The sequence below is a fragment of the Nannobrachium achirus genome (assembly GCF_963921795.1).
Source record: "Nannobrachium achirus genome assembly, chromosome: 13".
In the NCBI taxonomy this organism is placed as follows: domain Eukaryota; kingdom Metazoa; phylum Chordata; class Actinopteri; order Myctophiformes; family Myctophidae; genus Nannobrachium; species Nannobrachium achirus.
Window position 1 is genome coordinate 39,247,084 of NC_137833.1, and position 20,843 is coordinate 39,267,926.

Here is a 20,843-nt window from a genome sequence, read left to right on the forward strand (position 1 = left end):
TTTTCTCCACTACATTTATTTGAAAACTTTAGTTATTAGTTACTTACTTGATCATTATAACAAGATCTAAATTAATTCACTTCAGCCCTAATACATTTTGGCCATTTACAAGCTCACAACATTGTGAGGTGGATTTGAGTAGCTACTCTGAGCATAATGAGTTATTGAGTAGGCTACTTTGACTTTTGTTACTTTAAATACGTTCTGATGCCAATACTTTTCTACTTTTACTCAAGTAAATTTTGAATTGAACTTTTACTTGTTACAGAGTAGCCTATTTCTATTGCAGTGATACTTTTGCTTAAGTAGCCTAAAACATTTGAGTACTTTTCCCACCACTTGTTGTTAATGAATCACACAAAAAAACAGACAGAAGAGAGGCTAAGAAAAATAATATCTTACATCTGTGGAAGACGCCAGTGTATGGATCTTTTTGTAGTGCATCTCTCAGAAACAGTCGTCCGCGCACGTGAGTTTTCCAGCTTGTCATTGTTTTCAAGTGCTTTATCAGATAATAAAGGCTTTGCTTTGGTCTAGGCAGGACATTTGGTCGGAGTCAGAAACCTGCCTAATAATATGCCTTTTAGCGAGAGGTCAAAAATGTCGCTTGAGGTAAACGGAACGCAGAGCAATTTCACAGCTAGTCTAGACGACAGCTCCTCCTTGTTCGGCTCATCAGCTGACATCCCACCCGGCCCTCCCTCCTTGTGAAATGACTTTCCTATCACATAAAAAACAATAGGCTATCATCTCATCTGTTGTATTAACAGTTCGCTAATAATAATCATATAGGCCAAACTGATGGTCTTTTCGACAGCTTATTGGGTGAGTTTCATATTATTATTAATAATGGGTAATAATAATAATTAATAATTAATAGCCTACTATTATTTATTTTGTCTGGAATACAAAATATGCTGTGCAAAGGCCTATGACCATTGCAACAACAACAACAACAACAGCAACAACAACAACAAAATACAAATCCCTATGTTTTATAACTGGTGCTCTCCTAGTCTCGGGCAAGGACCACTTGCAGGTTGAAAAGACACTTAACTCTGAACTAAGTATAAGATCTGCACATGGCTTAATGACAACAAATTATCAATTCACCAGAGAAAAACTCCAAAAAGTCCATCCTCTTTGGATCAAATCATAACCTCAAAAAAGTCGATAACTTCACAATCAAAGTGGGTGACAAGGTCATAACACGAAAAAACGAAATCTCTTACTTAGGATGTATCCTTGAAGCTAATCTTTCCAGTGAAAAGATGACTTCTAAAGTAATAAATAAAATCAACCAACGAACTCGTTTCCTACAGAGGATCGCCCCAATGGTCAATTTCAACACACTGAAGACCATAGCTGGTGCAATAATCCAGCCCCTCTTTGACTACGGAGTCCACGTATGGTATCCTGATGCCCCACAAGCCCTGAAAACTAAACTCCAAACAGCCCAAAATAAACTAATTAGGGTCCTGCTTAACCTTCCCTATCAGACTCACCTCACCGCTACTCACCAGTTAAGAGTGGGGTGGCTCAGAGTAGATGACAGAGTACAGCAACTTGCAATGGGCCTGGTGTACAAGATACACCAGTAAGACTCCCTAATCGGGAGATAAGCGACCGTTGGTCGCTTATCTCCACAAATAGGCCAAAAGTTTGTTTTACCAATTATCAAGACATACGGGCAGTTGACAGTTTGCCATGGTTACTCATTGAAGTTTGTGTACGTTAGCAACCACCTTAGCAACCATGGTTTTACCCTAGCAACCAACTGTTTACCATAGCAACCATTGTTTTACCTTAGCAACCAACTGTTTACCCTAGCAACCAACTGTTTACCATAGCAACCATGTTTTTTTACCTTAGCAACCAACTGTTTACCATAGCAACCATGGTTTTTTACCCTAGCAACCAACTGTTTACCCTACTAACCAACTGTTTACCATAGCAACCATGTTTTTTACCTTAGCAAATATCTCCATATACGGAGATGGCCATGTATGGAGATACGATGACATCACAGAGTCCACAGCTGATGATGTGGCGTGATGTCATACAATACACAAACAAGCCCTATATAAAGGGGCAATTCTCACCAGGGAAGAGAGCATTCCTCGACTCAGACCTTATCGCCAGGATCAACTAAGCTTATAGCTTATCATCACATCCAACCATCTTAAAGGAGTGGTGACACCGGCCGAAATTTAACATTATGGTTCAGTAGGTCACGTGGTCTTTGTTGAAACGGTTTGGAAAGGGGGTGGAGCTCAAAGTATGCAGTACAATCAACAGCCTATTCTCTGACTGTGTTGCTGCCGACACGCCCATACAGCTACTGTAGCTGTATGGGCGTGTCGGCAGCATCATTTGATTGGATAATTTAACATGGGGGTACATGACATCATTAAAAAAAAATGCTGGAGATCCCTAACAGAATCCCTTTCATGCCCATATATGGAGATCCCTAACAGAATCCCTTTTATGCCCATATATGGAGATCCCTAACAGCATCCCTTTTATGCCCATATATGGAGATCACTAACAGCTAACAGAATCCCTTTTATGCCCATATATGGAGATCCCTAACAGAATCCCTTTTATGCCCATATATGGAGATCCCTAACAGAATCCCTTTTATGCCCATATATGGAGATCCCTAACAGAATCCCTTTTATGCCCATATATGGAGATCCCTAACAGAATCCCTTTTATGCCCATATATGGAGATCCCTAACAGAATCCCTTGTATGCCCATATATGGAGATCCCTAACAGAATCCCTTTTATGCCCATATATGGAGATCTCTAACAGAATCCCTTTTATGCCCATATATTATGGAGAAATCCCTGCTCTGAGTATCTGACATCAGTGTGATGTCACCTGCTTATGCCCATATATGGAGATCCCTGCTCTGCGTATCTGGTTGCTATGGTAAACAGTTGGTTGCTAGGGTAAAAAAACATGGTTGCTATGGTAAACAGTTGGTTGCTAGGGTAAAACCATGGTTGCTAAGGTGGTTGCTAACGTACACTAACAAACCAGCAACAACAGAATGTTGCCACAGCAACGTACACAAAGGTTTGTGTACACATGTGGTGTGATGTCATACTGATGCGGAGATATGAGCAGGGCAAAGGTGTGACGTGTGACGTGTGACCGACGGACGGACGGACGGACGGACGGACGGACGGACGGCCGGTGGAGGTTTTCATAGTAAACTGCTCCCTGACGGTCGCAACTACACCACTATGATACCCAAGTACCTGTCAAAATACTTTATAAACATTAAGGATGTCCATAATTACAACACCAGAGGCAGCGCCACAGATCACTTTCAACCCAGAGTCAAAACCAACAAAGGGTCAAACTCTTTTTTCTGCTATACCACCAAAATGTGGAAAGCCTTACCGAAGGCCATAAAGGAGTGTGGATCACTAGCATCCTTTAAAATTGCCCTGAAAAACCACTTACAGGCCCCTGCCCCTTCTTTGTATATACTTACTTACTTACTGTTTAGACTCTTTTTTTTGTTCTCTCATTTTTCTTTTCTTTACATATCTACTGCATAGTACTGTGTTCTATTCGTCTGTCATTCAATGTTATATGAGATACTTAAATGGTTTCCTGTGGAAATAATCTTAGTCTTTTCATGGATCTCCTTTTAGTAGACCTTGTACCAGTGAATTGTACCGTCATGAAATTGTACCTTTTCCTATGCAAACTTCTAATAAAGTCTTCAATCAATCAATCAATTCAAGAGTGTTGACATAAAAATTAAAAAAGTTTTAAAAGTAAAATAACTTGTTTAAGGCACAATGTCTCATATTGCCCATTTTAACAAATTTTCAAAACTTTTGTTTGAAATCTTTTGAAAATAGCTGATCTATAAGCTCACGACATGTTGTGAGGCCCTTAGGCCGCAATCACACATAAGCGTGAGACATCTTCTCCGTAACGTTCATTCTCTATGTAAGTCACGTGGTTTCATGTCTCTTCCAAGCTTTTGGCCAAGAGACAAGAAGAGACAAGAAGATTCAAGCCAAGAAGAGACATGAAACCACGTGACTTACATAGAGAATGAATTGGACCCCCCCTTCCCCCCTCATTCTCTAACAATACGGAGAAGATGTCTCACGCTTATGTGTGATTGCGCATTGCGGCCTTAGGCCTAAGTACAGACTCATGGTTCTCAGTCCACTCCAGGGACCCTCACCCTCTGGGTTCCTTGAGGAGTTCTCAGATTAGTTGGGGGTCCTTGAAATTAAAAGGTTTGTTTGAGAACTGCAATAGACTAACTTGACTTGGTCCATCCTTCCACCTCGAGCAACATGAACCAGCAGCTTTAGTGCAGTGGTTCTCAACCTTTTCAGGCCGCGACCTAGCCTGACACTCAGCCTGAATTGACATTTTGTTTCACTCAACAACATTTTAAAGGGGTGTGGCTAGCGATTCAGGGTCTTAACCAGGCTACCAGGCTCACATTTTAACTGCACTATAACATGGTGCGTTGTGAGCATGCCATGTAGATTGGCTATTTTCACAATTCTTGCCTCTAATATTTGACAATTTGGCAAATTTAAAATAATAATTAAAAAGTCCTGAGAAAACAATGTTGCACATTAAGTTAATCATCTGGGGTCCCCCCCAAAAATAATTTGGGGACCCCCCTGGGGGTCCCGGCCCACAGGTTGAGAACCACTGCTCTAGAGCACTGTGCTCCCAGCTGAAGCAGCTGTATCACTGAATCAAAAATGTTCACAACACAAATAAACATAAAAATAATGCATTCAAAACTAAAACAAAACTAAATAATGCACAATAATAATAATAATAGTAGCCAGGTCTATTTGTTTACAAAGTAGTGTAGACACAGTGTAAAAGTTCTGCTTTCTTTGATTTCATCAATCCAAAGACTCCAACCCGTTCCACAGTCACGTATCTTTCTCTCTCTGGAGAGCACAATGCAGGTTTTTCTAGATATAGTCTGTTCAGAACACAGACTGTTTGAGTATTTTACCATCTTAGTTCACTTTCACTTTAATAGTATATTTTGTATGTTTGTATTTTGATTTAATTAATTATTTGTATTAGTATATTAGGTTATTATTAGTATGAATATTATTTATTATTAATTTGTGTATGTATTTCTTTCTTTCTTTTTTTTTGGGGGGGGGGGGGGGGGGCGTGGTTCAGTTGTATTTCCGGGACAAATATATATTTTCAGGTTGTAGCCTATGGGTAGTCTGGGATCACTTCACTTTACGGGGTTTGATCCGGTCGGGAGCGGAAACCACTTTACGTCATGTTGTAGTCCTAGACGGACTACGCTTTGGCCGGAACTATCAACCGGATTCAGTTTTAACCCAAAATATTCCCCTGCACCCAAGGACATACTTTTAGGGCCGACCTAATAAACACCTTGATGAGGCGTAGTTTTGCTTTCGAAAAATTCGTTTGGTATGTGCATCTTTTAATCCAACTCGTAGCGACTGGCAAGACTACGTAGCATTTCCAGCATTTTAAAAGGGATTGGGGAAACAAACGGAGGGAACCAAATCAAAGCGACGCCGCTTCTAGTGGTTTCCGCGCTTTAGGCGGAAACCAAACGCTCTGTTGTGAACGAACACCAGGCTCTCTCTCGGGAGAAAGCCTGGTAGGCGAGGTTAGCCTATGGGTTGTAGGCGGTTGTAGGCCTATTGCCAAATAACTTACTCTCTGTATTTTCAAGAAATATTGAACGTATAGACTGTAACAAGTCAGCAAAAACTGTATGCGTATTTAATCCTATGGTATTTTCTTAATTTGTTCCTAGATTTTCTCTAGGATTTTCTAGAGCCTTCCCCCGTGAACCCGGAAGTTGTTATATGGTGCTGTTTTGTTTTTTTCTCCTCACCATAACGTGTATTGTTGTTCAGGGTCTGGAGTCTGTTCATGATGAGGAGGTGATGAAAAACTAACGCGTTCATTAACGTTTCGTGGTAAATAAACGTCTCCATTATGGACATGTGTGCATGCTTGAGACTTTTATAAGATTCGAATGTCATAAGTGACACTACTATCTTTAATGTGTTTCGACTAGCTCACCGGGGGCTAGCAGACTGGTGACGGGTTGACTTGTCTTGGCTATAAGTTGACTTTTAAGCCCTGTTTTGGATATTAGTTGACTAAACCATGGAGTAGATGGATAGATTTGAGTTGTTGTTAGATTAACCTAACATTGGTTGGACCGAACGATCCACGGTCCCCCCGTGTCCAGAATGAGCACGTCACCTGGGAGCCGAGAAGACGGAATCCTTTCGGATCATGCAAATGTCAAAGACGTTAATGTCCCAGGCTGTAGCTCTGCTGGAGAGGGCAACAAACACGTGAGTTGACTGAAATACAAGACAACGCTATCATATGTCTTATTATGCCCGAGACAAAACTTTGTAGCGAAGATAGCAGATATACAACCTCGCTGTCTTTGAAATGGGATGATTGATCTGTAAGTACAAGTGCTATATAGAAGTGGTTTTCAACCTTTTTCATAGCCATTATTTATTCAGCATTTGAGCCGATAGCACCACCATTTGATAAGATTCAGCATAATAACGGGTTAATCAAAAATAATAATTCTTCTACATTATGGAATTGTGTAGACTTCTTATAATTTAAGTAATGCAGGTGTTTAACAACCCCCTCAAGGACCACAGGTGGTCCCAGACCCCTGGTTGAAAACCACTGTGTTATAGCAAAACATATTGGCCAAGTAGATTTTAGCCAGTCTGTGAAGATGGCTGCCCAAATCTCATCTCTCCTGTAGGACTTGGATGTATGTTCTGGCAACAATGAGGTCAAGAGCCGTGCTGTGGTCAAATACTCCGCTGCCCCGCCCCCAACGCTATATGCATTGCTGCAGGAGAAGACTGACCTGAAGCTTCCCCCTTCCAACTGGCTGAGAGAGAACCCTCAGCTTGGGAGTGCAGGCACCACTGTGCTGGGGTCCAGCAGCAAGAGCAAACCTTTCTCCAGGTATAACAGTAGCTATGTATACATGCAGCTAAACAATATATGCTTGATTGGAATAAATTACCTTCACAACCTAATTGCCTTTATTCTTTCAGCTAGTACGTTAAGTGTACATTTTGCCAAGCCTGTCATAGTTCTAAAAAAACATAACTGCAGGACAATAATCCTACACATACCTCCACTCCAAAAGAGTCAAAGTCTTGAAATGGCCATCCTAAAGCCCTGACCATAACCCAAGTATAAGTATAATGTGGACGGAACCGAAAAAGCAGGTTTATGACGTGTTCATGACATTCTGGACAAAATGTATATCCTCCTTACTGACTTAACAAATGATGTACTGTATGCATGAAGTCTCTCTGGTGGTGATTATTTTGGTTTTGTCTTAAGCCTAAAACGTCAAACTGTATGAGGACTTGTCTTAGCAGGAATGTAAGCTAATTGCTACTAAATGCCCCTATGAAGATTGACCTACCATGTATTTGTATCTTTTCTCCACTGCTTGTAGTTTCGGGATGGCGTATGACTTCATCGACTCCATCGGGAATGATGTGGACGTGGTGTCAGACTCGGAGGTCTGTAGAGCTGTCGAATAGCAAATGCCCGCACATCACTTCTGAAAATGATCTCACACAGAACTGAAATGATGCTTGTTTTCTTGACACCATCAGAACATCAAGAAGCTTTTGAAGATCCCCTACAGCAAGTCTCACGTCAGCATGGCTGTCCACCGTGTGGGAAGGACCTTGCTTTTGGATGAGTTAGACATCCAGGAGCTCTTCATGAGGTCCTCTCAGGTACAGCTGGGCCTCTCAAGACTCAACACCAGGCTTAGATTCCTGTACACATCTGGCTGCATGCTGTCCTATGAAGTTTTGCCAAGAGTTGATTTGGACATTTATTTGTGTACTACTAAGATCTAAGATGCACTTTGTGCTGTAGGTGCATTTACGCTCATTTCATTCAATTTGATCTATTGGTGCTGGTGTAAACTGATGAGACTTGCACATTAAATCAGAACTTCGTCTTAACATCAACCATCAGGTTACAATAAAAGTAAAATCTTTAAGTAATTGAGATCACGTTTTGACCTCAATTACTGAAACATTGATAACCTGATTCTAACTGAGTTAAAAGCCTGAGGCAGGCTTTAAACCCTATCTTCACTCGATGCTTCACCTTCTCCTGTCTGATTGTTGTTGCAGACGGGTGATTGGACTTGGCTGAAAGAGTTCTACCAGCGACTGATAGACCAAAAGTGGCAGAGGAAAAAGAAGAGTAAAGAACACTGGTATCAAAAAGCGATCCTATCAAAGTTCCTCTACTACAGGTAAGTTATTGAATTAGCCTCACAGTGAGCAAAAGGTGCATAGCATTTAGCTGTCCTATCTGGGATTTGGACATACTACTGTACTTATGTATTTATGAGAGACTGCATTTTCTTTGTCCCAAATAATGATACTATCGCTCCATCCTTTTGTCCCCTCCAGTATAAATGGTGACGGGGCTGCAGAGCCTGTAACAGAGGATCCAAATGGAGGGGATGATGAGAGTGGAGCAGAAGAGTTCAGTCCTTCATGGCCTGCTACATTCACCAGCACAGCCTCTGACCTGGAGGAATCTGAAGCTCCTAAAGAGGTAGCTGGCTAGCTGACCGTTATTGGAAATCATTAGTGTTGCAGCTAGGCGCTGATTAGATGTTGGATTATTGAGTGTGACTGGCCGCTTACCACATGTCTGTTTCTACATCTGCAGGAAAGCGTTTTTGTGGACAGTGAGTTCCCATCGGGCCAAGTAGCGTCCGTCCCCAAAGAACAAAATCTCCCTACACTCTTTAATGAAGGAGAAAACAGTCAGGTAATTATAGCCTTGTAGCACAGTTCTCTCAAGACACTTCACAGGCAGGTGGACGCCCAGAAAATAGGCGGGCACCCCTGATAACATGCAAATTGTTTGTCATAATAATATGTATGTTTTAAAAAAAATTGACCAATATATTCTTTGGAGAAAAACCCACACGCAGGCTTTTTAAAAAAAAAAGAATTATACTTATCTCCAACTGTATTTAACAGTGTGCTTGACCAAACCTCTGCAATAGGGTCTGAGGAACGACTTTGTTAGGAGCATCATGTGGACATTTGAAGACATCCACATGTTAGTGGGATCTAACATGCCTATCTTTGGAGGACGACGCTACCCAGCCGTCAGTCTACGACTCAGGTTAGAACAGTGGTTCTCAACCTTTTCAGGCCGTGACCCCCAAAATAATCATATTTTAACTGGGGGACCGTGCGAGGCGTTGTGAGCATGTAGATCTGATATTTTCACAATCTCTGCCTCTAATATTTGACAATTTGGCCAATGTTTAATTTGTCATTTTAGAGGTAATAAAAAGTCCTTAAATTGTCACTTTAGAAGTGTGCAGATACCCTTTATACACTTAAAGGGGCACTCCACCACTTTTCAACCTATGTTCATATAATTGGTCCTCACTCAAAAATAGCTTTTCTCTTTTTTTTTTCTTTTTTTTTTCTCAAAGGAGGGCTGTGGGCAGGTCAGAAACCCATAGTCTTGTGACATCATCGATTGCCAATCCATCTTATAGAAACTGCAGGCTTTCTATTCCTGAAAAGTTGCAATTTTAAAGTGGAAGCCATTGTTCTCGCGATAATAAAAATCTAAATATTTTTTTCAAAAATATTGATTCATTTTTTTTTTTGGGAAAATGATGATGTCACAAGACGATGGATTCTGAACTTCCCACAGCTCTCCTAGGAGACTTGGACCGAGTAGAAAAAAATTGTGATGTTTTATCATGAACATTAGTGAGGACCTATTATATGAAGACAGGTTGAAAAGTGGTGAACTACTCCTTTAACTTAAACTTTATTTTGGTTTGTTTACTGTTGAGAGAGAAAACAATGTTTCACATTAAGTTAATCATCTGGGGACCCCCCCAAAATAATTTGGGGACCCCCCTGGGGGTCCCGACCCACAGGTTGAGAACCCCTGGGTTAGAATACCAAAACTTCAGATGGCATCAGTGGCCTCTGTTGACAGCATGCAGCATTACAATGTTACTTTTATGAATATATTATAACCTGATGATTCCTTTGTTTCTGCGTCTCTGTCTGCCACCCAGGGATCACAATAAACCAATCAATATTCTGACGGGTATCGACTATTGGCTTGACAATCTGATGTGCAACGTGCCAGAGCTCGTCATGTGCTTTCATGTCAATGGCATCGTTCAGGTGATCACCTGTGGGCTTCTGTCCACGACTGCACACCACCTTAGTTATTATGTCATGAATGATATATTGTTTTCATAAGATGGTTGAGACGCAAAACTATTACTATGAGCCTGTCTTCTCACAATGGCTCAATGATTTGGAAATTGATTGATGATTTGAGTTTTTTTTTTTTTTAGATTTATCATGATAATGATTATTATTTGTATTATTTTTCAATCATTATTCAGCCCAACTTCTCATCTGTCTGTATGTCATTGTCAGCACCCTCCACCAGAGGGTGCTGAAGCAGATCTAGGTTTTGTTGTTTGAAGAATATGATTTAACTTTACCATTTAACTACAGAAATATGCAGTCGATGATACATTATACTAGTGTTTTACCCCTTCCTCCCCTTTCTTGCAGAAATATGAGATGATAAAGACGGAGGACATACCTGATCTGGAGCACTCCACTTTCTCCACCAGAGTGGTGAAGGACATAGCACAGAACATCCTTTCCTTCCTCAAGTCCAACTGCACTAAAGAAGGACACACCTACTGGCTCTTCAAAGGTGGGAGACAAGTCGTCAGTTATTGACTTTAGGAACAAGAAACCATTCAATTGATCAAAAATATACCTTCCTCTCTCTGAATGTGTCCTTATTGGTTGTGTTGTTTCCAGCTAGCGGTAGTGACATTGTAAAGCTCTATGACCTCACCACACTGTGTGAAGAGGCTGAAGAGGAGAAGTGTCAGAACCCATTCACTCTCCCTGTGGCCGTGCTTCTGTACAAGTATGTCTTTTTCAGCTTAACAATGCCTAGTTAGAGCTCTCTTGACTCTGCTTAAACTGAGCACTAGCCATTGGTCACATACTGATACATTTTGGCTTTGGTTGGCAAGTCCGCCAATTCGGTTATTTCTGTTGTTTGCAGTCTATACGCTGCTTTGGCTGCTAAGAGTTTATGTAGACTCATGAAATATCACAGCCACTTGCTACTGTGGCTGCTGGCTGGTTTAAAAGTTACCACAATATCTTGCAAGTCATTGATGGTTATTTAAATCTTAGGAAGAGAGAATGTTGCCATTGCCCCAGTTGTATTTACCATTGAGTATTGCTTGTTATACTTCCTGTCTGTACTCCGTGTGTACAGAGTGGCCTGCAATTTGATGTTGAAAGCCAGACAGAACAGGAAGCACTACGGGACAATCAGAACTCTGCTCCTAAACTGTGTCAAGCTGTTGGATCAGGAGAGGCACCCCCAGGTAAAACAACTCCCTGATAGACAACCTCTGATTTCAGTGGACAAACAGAGATGCTCCATTACTTATTTAGACTTGGGTGTTTCTTCATTTATTGGTTATTGAATTTCAGTTTGTGCTTAAAAATGTTTTCGATTTTTGTTGGAACTCAACTCGTATCCGGTCCCGCTCTGTTGCTCAGATCATTGCGTCGGCCCATTACATGCTGTCGGAGCTCTTCCAGCTTGACGAGCCACCGGAGGAGGATGGAGACGAGTCGCTCCGGGCCGGCGGTTCCGAGGACAGCTACAGTGACGAGGACGGGGACGAGGAAGAGGACTTGCCAGACGACAGTGACGAGAACGGCTCCTACAGCACATGCTCAGACCCTCCAGACGACAGCAAAGCCGTGGCTGTGATCCGCTCCGTCTACGAGCTTTCCGTTCCAGAGAAATACACATCCACTCATCAGATCAGAGTAAGTGACTATAAGTGACACTTGTGTTGCACAGCTGCTTGTTCTGGCCTCCACATATGAAACAATTTGGAGGATGACAGTGTTATTTGCTTAGTTTTTTGTTGTACATATTCCCTGTGAGGCAGCAATTATCAATGTTTTTGAAAGGTGCTAGAATTGGAAGCACTTTGTTCTGTTATCACAAAAATCTTTTTTGACTCCCTCTAGCCAAACTGTACGTTCCCTGTGTCTCACGACAAGGAAGAAAGATGCAGACACGTGCTGGGCTGTGTTCTAAAGGTTGGTCTCTGCATGGTATCAATGACAGCTCAATAATGTATAGTCATTAGTCATGCTAATACGTTTTGATTTAATACTAGACAGAAACGTAAACAGCACTAGATACAGTCAGACATTTCGGTTAAAACACAAAAAAACACAAAAAAGGTCCTGTAATCAATGTTACTGCTTCTAATAAGATGCTAATGCTGTCACACAATGGACAGGGATTGAAAGCAGTGGACGGCAGCATAAAGAAGGAGAGTGATCTTCCTGCCGCGGACCCGAACACCCCCATACCTCTCAAGTACGAAGACGGGAGCACGAGCGGAGCCTGTGCGGTAGAGAAAGGCATTGCTCTCCTCCTGGACAGAGGTCAGCACCTCCAGAACGAAGATCACCTACCTGTGGTTGCAAAACATGATGTTTTCTATGATGTGCAGTGCAGTGCATGGTGAAACAGTAATTGGAGGAGTGCAGTACACAGTTGTATAATCTGGCATTTGAGTTGATTCATTCTCATGTGTTTGGTATCCCAGATACATACATTTGTGTATTCAATATAGTTCCCAGGGCTTCGATCAATATACAGAAGCACGTACAAACTCCATATTGACCTATTTGCAATAGACCCCATCTGAAGATGCAAATAGATGCATCTATTTATCTATTGATGCTCAACTCTGATCTCTCCTCTCTCTCCACCTTGGTGGGACTCTGCAGTGGGGCCCTTCCAGGAGGACCAGAAGCACCCCACCCGCTCTGGGATGATCCCTGGCTCCTGGCAGCACCACATGAAGCTGCAGCTCTTCCTCAAGGCCTCCAAGGCGTACTACGTCCTGTCTGACGCGGCCACCAACCTGCACAAATATGGACGTGCCCTGCGCTACATCAAACTGGCCCTGCAGTGCCACGGTCGGTGTCACTTTAGTTCTGTTACCTGTGAAGGTCTATGGGGAGGTCTACTCATGCATTTCAGTTAGAGATGTTACCGATCAATCGGCAATGGATCGGATCGGGCCGATCAAAGCGTGATCGGCGATAATCGGTGGTTTAGATCAAAAGGTAAATTCACCGATCCAATCCGATCGGTGCATCCGATCAACCAGCCGTTCAGTATGCCCACTTGAGGCCATTTTGGGGTATTGATTTCCACAGTGCTGAAGGAATAATTAGTTACTGCTATGATAATAAATACGTAGTAATGCTGCTAAATAACTATAAGGCAAATATATAAATGAATTCATGAGTGAATTAATTAATTAAAGTTAAAACATTAACATTTAGAAAATATAAATAATATATAAATAATAACTTGATCGGATCGGTGATTGATCGGTATCGGTGATCAAACCTTTGTGATCGGTGCTCGGTGATCGGTTCCAAAAAACCTGATCGGACCATCCCTAATTTCAGTGTCACTGAGGCTATGAGGTGTTGCAACCAGGAACAGTAGTTTAACTGATAAACACAACTATCAATGATTTTCTTAATGATTATTCTATGAACTCCTTTTTGATTAATCGAATTATCCAGGTGTTCTCAAACGTTTTATACCAAGACCCCATATTATGAGGGGAATATTTGGGCAACCTCATTCTAGTTGGTGGCCAAAATGTTATCTTTGGCCACCAACTGTGACGTTTTTCTCTATCTGGTAACTGATCTGGTTGTCTGTGAGAATGATCTCCCCGCTCTGTAATGTTAACATCGCGATCATTTCCTACTGGTTGTTGAGCAGTCCTTTACGTTGTTCTCTCTGTGATGGCTCCAGATGCCTACTGCTCAGTGAGCGTCACCCTGCAGCCGCCGGTGCTGCTGTTCCACAGCCAGTGCCTGTCACTGTGTGGGGACATCCAGCTGATGTTGGCCCAGAACGCCAGCAACAGGGCAGCCTACCTGGAGGAGTACAGCTACCAGACTAAAGAGGACCAGGAGGTCCTGCACAGCCTGCACCGGGAGTGCAGCTGCCAGGGTCAGTCTCCTCAAACCTTTTCATTTTCCCAGAAGATAGGATTTAGCCCTTAAAGCCCCCTCAAGGACCCGTAGGGGTCCCTTGAGCGTTATTTGGAATCGCACCACAGTTCTAGTCAACCCCCGCCCACTTTTGATTGGCTGAACCGGAGCTAGGGAGAGCTCCTTTTGCACCGTGCGGAGGTGCCGGGTGGTCCGACCACCTAAACCTAACCATAAAACTAACGCTGGTTAATGCTAACCTGGTGAAATGCTAACCTGACGATAAATAGCCAATCTACAAGCTTGCATTGTGACATGTGGGCATGTAGAGCTGTTATTGTATGTATTCATGAAACATTTTGTGGAAAAAAGGTAACATTTTAATTATTTCCCCCCAAATTGATCATCTTGTTTTTTTACAAGCGATGAAATGGATTCGTTTTAACTATTGCACCCCTAAATCAAGTTACGCCTTCTCCCCATCAGCATTCAACATGGCCACAGACCTGGCTACAGACCCAGAGTACCAGCTGTTTGTCAGCAGCAAGTGCTATGAAGCAGCCAGTGACCTGCTCACCTCTGGGGTTGTGAAGGACCACGGACCGGAACAGCTGACCCAGGTGCTGCGGAGGCTGGGCAACATACGGAATGAGATTGGAGTATACTACATGAACCAGGCAGCAGCCATGCAGACCGAGAAGGAAGGTACGGTGGAGACATTTCTTTTAAATATAATTGTATATGCCCTACTACAGTGGTTCTCAAACTTGGGGTCGGAGATGAGATGATTAACTTCATGTGCAACATTGTTTTTTTCACTAAACAACCAGCATAAAGTTTAAGTGTGTGGAGGGTATATGCACATTTCTAAAGTGACAATTTAAGGACTTTTCAATACCTCTAAAATGACAAATTAAACATTGGGCAAATTGTCAAATATTAGAGGCAGAAATTGTGAAAATAGCCGATCTACATGCTCACAAGACAACGCATCGCAACACAAGGCATTGTGAGCATGTAGATCTGCTATTTTCACAATGTGTTATACAAAATGTAATGCCTCAACTCTTAGTGCTCGTCAGGGTGGGGCAGGGGTCCCCAGTTAAAATGATTATTTTGGGGGTCCTGGCCTGAAAAGGTTGAGAACCACTGCCCTACTACAATGTCAAGCAAAAGTAGCAGGTCCACAAGCGCGAAACGTGGCTCAAAGCAGATTTTGAGCTTGTAGATCTGCTACTTTTGCAATTTTTCTATTTGAATCCTGAAAACTAATACCCGACAGAGACCATATCATGTTTCTATCTAATATGAATAATTGTGATGGTTAACGATTGTTTATTGCATACAGCACAAATCATTTCTCAAGCTACCATGGATTCTTGAGCTCATTTGTGTTCAACTCGGGTCCAAGAGACCAGGCAGGAACGCATTGCAGTCACTGCTGACTCTGGTCTAAAATTAGTCCCAGATTAGCAAGACTGAAATCCAGTGAGTTCTCGTGGTCCCCACTCCCAGCCAGGACTGGAGCTGCGATCCACCCTTGAGTTCACCCCTCTCACCTATTTCCTGCTCCCCTTTTCCAGTGAAAACGGCAGTGTCCGTGGCAGAGCAGGAGCTGTGGAAGAAGAGCTTCGCCTGCTTTGAGAAGGGCATGAAGGACTTTGAGACAATCCAGGACAGCACCAACATGGCTCTGCTGCTGTGTAACACAGGCAGGCTGATGAGGATCTGTGCCCAGGCCCACTGCGCCATCACTGCTGGCCAGAGCAGAGGGGAGTTCTCTCCTGAAGAGGCTCTTTACTACAATAAGGTACCATGCCAGACACCTGCTTTTAGCCCTATGCCCTTCTGTCATGAAATACAGGGGTTAAAGTTCTCAGTCCTGGGGCCTGATTTCAGTCTAGACTAGAGGATTCCATAGGGGCTATTTCTGAGATCAGTGCAGATCCGCAAAAATAAATTAGGGGGAGGTGTTGTGATGGCCGCGGTGTGAATGACAAAGTCGTCAAAACGCTAGTCAAGTGAAACTAAAAAGCTGTTATAATTTCAAGATATGAGTATTTGAATTGGCCAAACTAGCATATAATACAGCAGAACTTCAGAAGATACTTCTATAAAATGAAGCATGGATTGGCATACACACATTCAGTGAAAGCAGTTCAGAACTACAGGGAAACACCCCAACTATTGGTGTGCGCTGCACGCGCCATGTTTGAAAGATCCCATTTGGGACATGATCTGAAAATAAAATTCAGTCTTGAGATTTTTGAGGGCTTTAAACTCTGCATGAAATAGCCTACCTTGTTTTTATTTGTGCTAATCTAATATTTAGTTTTACTTAAAGGAGGACTTTGCCACTTTTCAACCCATCTTCATATAATAGATCCTCACTAATGTTCATAATAAAACAGTACAATGTTTTTCTACTCGGTCCAAGTCTTTTAGGAGAGCTGTGGGAGGTTCAGAAATCCATAGTCTTGTGACATCATCATTTTCCAAAAACAAAATTAATCAATATTTTTGAAAAAGAAAATTAGATTATTATCGCGAGAACAATGGCTTCCACTTTAACATTGCAACTTTTCAGGAATAGAAAGCCTGCATTTTCTATTAGCTTGGATTCCCATTCGATGATGTCACAAGTCGATGGGTTTCTGACCTGAAAAAAATATATATTGAAGTCCTCCTTTAATGAATGTTGTCCCTCGATGTTCTCTCTCTCTCTCTCTCTTTTTATCCATTTTCTTGCTTGTGATTTGGGTTTACTTTTTACCATTGATTGTTTCTCTGCAGGCCATCGACTATTACCTACGTGCTATGAAGTCATTGGGCAGCAGGGGGAGCCATCCGGCAGTGTGGGACAGTGTCAACTGGGAGCTGTCTACCACCTACTTCACCCTGGCCACTCTGCTGCAGGACTACGCCCCACTGTCCCGCAAGGCCCAGGAGCAGGTACGTAACTGGGAGAAGCTCTGGTCTGTTGTTCAATCAACAAAATGAGTGCTTCCTTGCTTTGAATCTTTTTTGTGTGAATTGCATCTACTTGTCAAAACCTAAGAACAATAGTGGCATATTGCTAAACAAACTTACATAAGAGTAAACTTAGAGTATTTCACCCAAAAGTGCTTATTTTCTTTCAATTACACACCCCATGAAGCCTTGAATTAATTGAGATGTTTTTGTTGCATTCCTAAGGCAATCATTTGATGACCGGTGGAGACTCAAAGAGTCTCCTGCTGACGAGGACCTGGTCATCTAATTATTGGCTCAGGAATGTGACAAAAATATCTCCATTAATTCAAGGGGTGTGTAATTGATAGAAAATACGTTATCTTTGGGCTGAGCAGCTACTCCTTTAACTCTAAACTCTCTATTTTGGGAGGAATTTCAATATGCAACTATCCTGTGATTTTGTTGCAAGTTAAATTATGTCGGTAAAGAAATTATTACAGCTTGCCCCGTAATAACACATTACAATCATTGTCAGATTGAGCGGGAAGTGACGGAGGCCATGATGAAGTCACTGAAGTTCTGTGACCTGCAGACAGAGTCGGCTCGCCAGCCACTCTACCAGTACAGAGCAGCCACCATTCACCACCGCCTGGCCTCCATGTACCACAGCTGCTTCCGCAACCAGGTGAGACATGAGAAAGACCAGTGATTCTCAACCAGGGGACATCAACATGTCCGTACTGTACATGGACAAATGTGTTGTTGAATATGCCAGGTTGAGAGTGTTTAACAAGGAAAATAAATGCAATGGCAAAAGATACAGTATAATAAATGGATTAAGGGAGTTGCTAGTAAATGCAAAAGAATATTTATAACAAAACATACACAGCACGTAACGTAAGCGAATGTAACTGATCATTGACAAACAGAATTGTGAAAATGTAAAGAGATTTTAAATCGAGCTTGAAGTTGACCTCTGGATTTTATATGTGTGCTTCTGTTTGTGTATGTTGTACCTGCTAGGTGGGGGATGAACACTTGAGGAAACAACATCGTAGCTTGGCGGAGCTGCACTACAGCAAGGCTGTGCGCTTGTTCCTCACCCTGAAAGACGCACCGTGTGAACTGCTTCGCACCCTTCTGGAGAGGGTAGCCTTCACAGAGTTCACTATGGCTGGTCAGTTACCACACTAAACCCATGCACAAGAACACAGCAACTAAAATCCAAAGTGGTCGGACATAAGTTAGCTTTGGGGGCTGCTGCAACCCAGCAAAAAAACACTTCATAACTGTCATAGCACTACTAAAAACATGCCTTGGACGTACAGGACTCGCATTAGTTAGGCCTTTCACAATTATTTATTTATTTACATAATGTCACATCATTTATTTAAATCATTCCTACCGGTCATTGACAATTCTTTGTATATTTTTAAATCTAACCCATGCAATTTGTTTACAAATCCTGAAAGACAAACTGAATATTCATTTTGATATTCATATCTCTGTGTTCAGATTTAGAAAACACAATTGAATCATGAATCGCAGTTATTTGTATGGCAATTCATCGCCAAGTAAACTTTCATGAACATAAATGCAGCGACTACACATATACTTGCCACAGACTGGTCTCTAGACGCAATTTCAAAGACCCAGGTCCCAGAGTTCAGTGAGTGTGTTGGAGGACTATGACCTACTTCACACAAAACTATTCTGCCTTGCCTACATGAATGCAGCAGCATAGTCGTTTACATCCTCCAATTGGCCATATTCACATGGTGGACATTTTACTCTTACGTCATCGCAAGTACAGATGTGCCATTTAAAAACCTCACGAGTCCTGCCATTGGCAAGACAGTAGATTTTCAGGGGATTGAGCTTGTAGATCAGCTATTTTTGGGAATAGAGTGGTTTCTTGCCATTTGCGAGTTTCTGCAAAAATACGCTCCATTGTCCATAAAAATTAGAAAGACAAAACAGGGAAAGAAACCTGTGGAAAAAATGATTTTGCAGGAAATTGTCAGGAAAAGATCAGTAAATACTGAAGACTTGAAACAGCACATCTGTATGACATGAGAGCTAAATTGACGGCATGCAAATCCAGTCAAAAGCATTTACTGTAACATGTGGTGTCTTACTACAGGCCAGAGCAGCAGTGGGGCAAAGCTGAAGACCCTGACGGGCGCCCTGGAGATCATGACAGAGACTCACTACGCCTTCCAGCTCATCCATAACGAACTGCAGGAGGAGACCGAGGTAGGCTTAGTTCCTAGAGCAGTTCCAACGCACATTACATTTTTGGGGGATTCCTGTTCGGAAATTGCACATAGTACTTGAAAAAGCTGATTCTGATTCTGACAATGACAAGCACATTTTGCTAGCTAACATTAGCTAGACTAGCTAGTTAGTTACATAATTGCAAACAGGTGCTTCCACCCATTGTAGGGGCAGGACAACATAGCCAAAAGGATGGGGGTGTGGTTTTGAAATTGGCGTGTGAAAAAGGCATACAGGCCTGTCACTCATCTCCTCCTTTTCTTCTCTCCCCATCTGCAGTTGAAGACGTCAGACCCGGGTGAGCGAACCGAGTCGGCTGAAGGTGCCGTCGCCATGGGACTGAACCTCCAGGAAGTGATGAAGTTGATCGGCGTATTTGAGCCGAGTTTCTCTTTCTTGCTGCTGCAGCTGGTCAAGCTGATGACGGCTGTGAAGCGCAAACCAAGGTGAGAACAACATGCCTCTTGTCTTGGTGTATCAACCTTTGCAAGGTTGTGCCTCTAGCAAGTTTTCACAGTGCTCTATTTGCTGAAGTGACTCTTGTCTCATTCAGCATGTGTGAATCTCTGATCAATGTTTCCTCGTGTGTGTGTGTGTGTGTGTGTGTCTGCATGCATGTGACAGCAATAAGGATGAGGAGCTGCTGAAGACCTATAAGAATGTGTACTCCAAGCTGTTGCGTGCCGAGAAGAATGCAGCGCTCCTGGAGCGCATCGAGCTCTATCTGGAGCTCTTAGAGCAGCTGACGCCGCCAAAGGAGACAGGGACAACGTGCACATGATGAACGGAGACGAGAGCAACAAAGAACACTCAGGGGTTCCAATCTGACCTTCACCACCAAGCCCTAGTTCCCATGCACCGGCAAGGCATTGTCTTAGAACCCAGTGGAGGTTGCTGGTTCTTTGCGACGAGGAGTAGTTTTATGTCAACATCTACGCACCTCATCTGGAAAGCAGTGCTTCTTCGTGAGGCTACTGTAACTCTCAGGCTAGTCCACACACCCAATAGCAATGTCAAAGCAATTTGACCAGCCGTGCCTTTTTGAAATGTTGATAAAATGTATGTTTTCTAATACTATTTTGAAGTTGTACTTTTTTGTGTTTTGTAAAAAAGAAGAAAAAGCCTAAAGAAAGTGTTTGCCTTGCTTGCTGCCCAAACTGGTATGGGCTAAATTCATAGAAGATAAATTAACTAGCATGGTTCTACTTGGATGATGACATTTGATTGCAATTCCATTTAGGTGTTTTTGATATTCAGTAACACCAATAATGCTGTGAAGAAAAAAAAAGAGTGACTGATGACTGTAACGTGCTGAGGTTGTACAAGACTCAAATATGATGCGGTTTTATTTTGATTTTGGCGACAATGTGCAATAGCCAGGCAACGTTGAATATAGATTATATCCTAAGCGGCTAGTTTGTCCGCATTGCTGTA

General features: G+C 42.3%; 1 protein-coding gene across 1 annotated transcript; it reads left to right on the forward strand.

The window, feature by feature from the left end:
- Positions 1-5,935: 5,935 nt before the first annotated feature.
- On the forward strand, positions 5,936-20,799 carry edrf1 (erythroid differentiation regulatory factor 1). Its single transcript, XM_080739737.1, has 25 exons — positions 5,936-6,371; positions 6,809-7,017; positions 7,523-7,589; positions 7,686-7,811; positions 8,220-8,344; positions 8,505-8,652; positions 8,770-8,871; positions 9,113-9,234; positions 10,157-10,268; positions 10,671-10,818; positions 10,929-11,040; positions 11,401-11,512; positions 11,691-11,966; positions 12,174-12,245; positions 12,452-12,599; positions 12,948-13,139; positions 13,999-14,199; positions 14,667-14,885; positions 15,764-15,990; positions 16,974-17,132; positions 17,668-17,817; positions 18,156-18,309; positions 19,276-19,388; positions 19,689-19,855; positions 20,034-20,799. Exons 1-25 carry the CDS (start codon positions 6,264-6,266, stop codon positions 20,188-20,190), a joined length of 3,726 nt encoding a protein of 1,241 aa, XP_080595863.1. The 5' UTR covers positions 5,936-6,263; the 3' UTR covers positions 20,191-20,799.
- Positions 20,800-20,843: the final 44 nt, after the last annotated feature.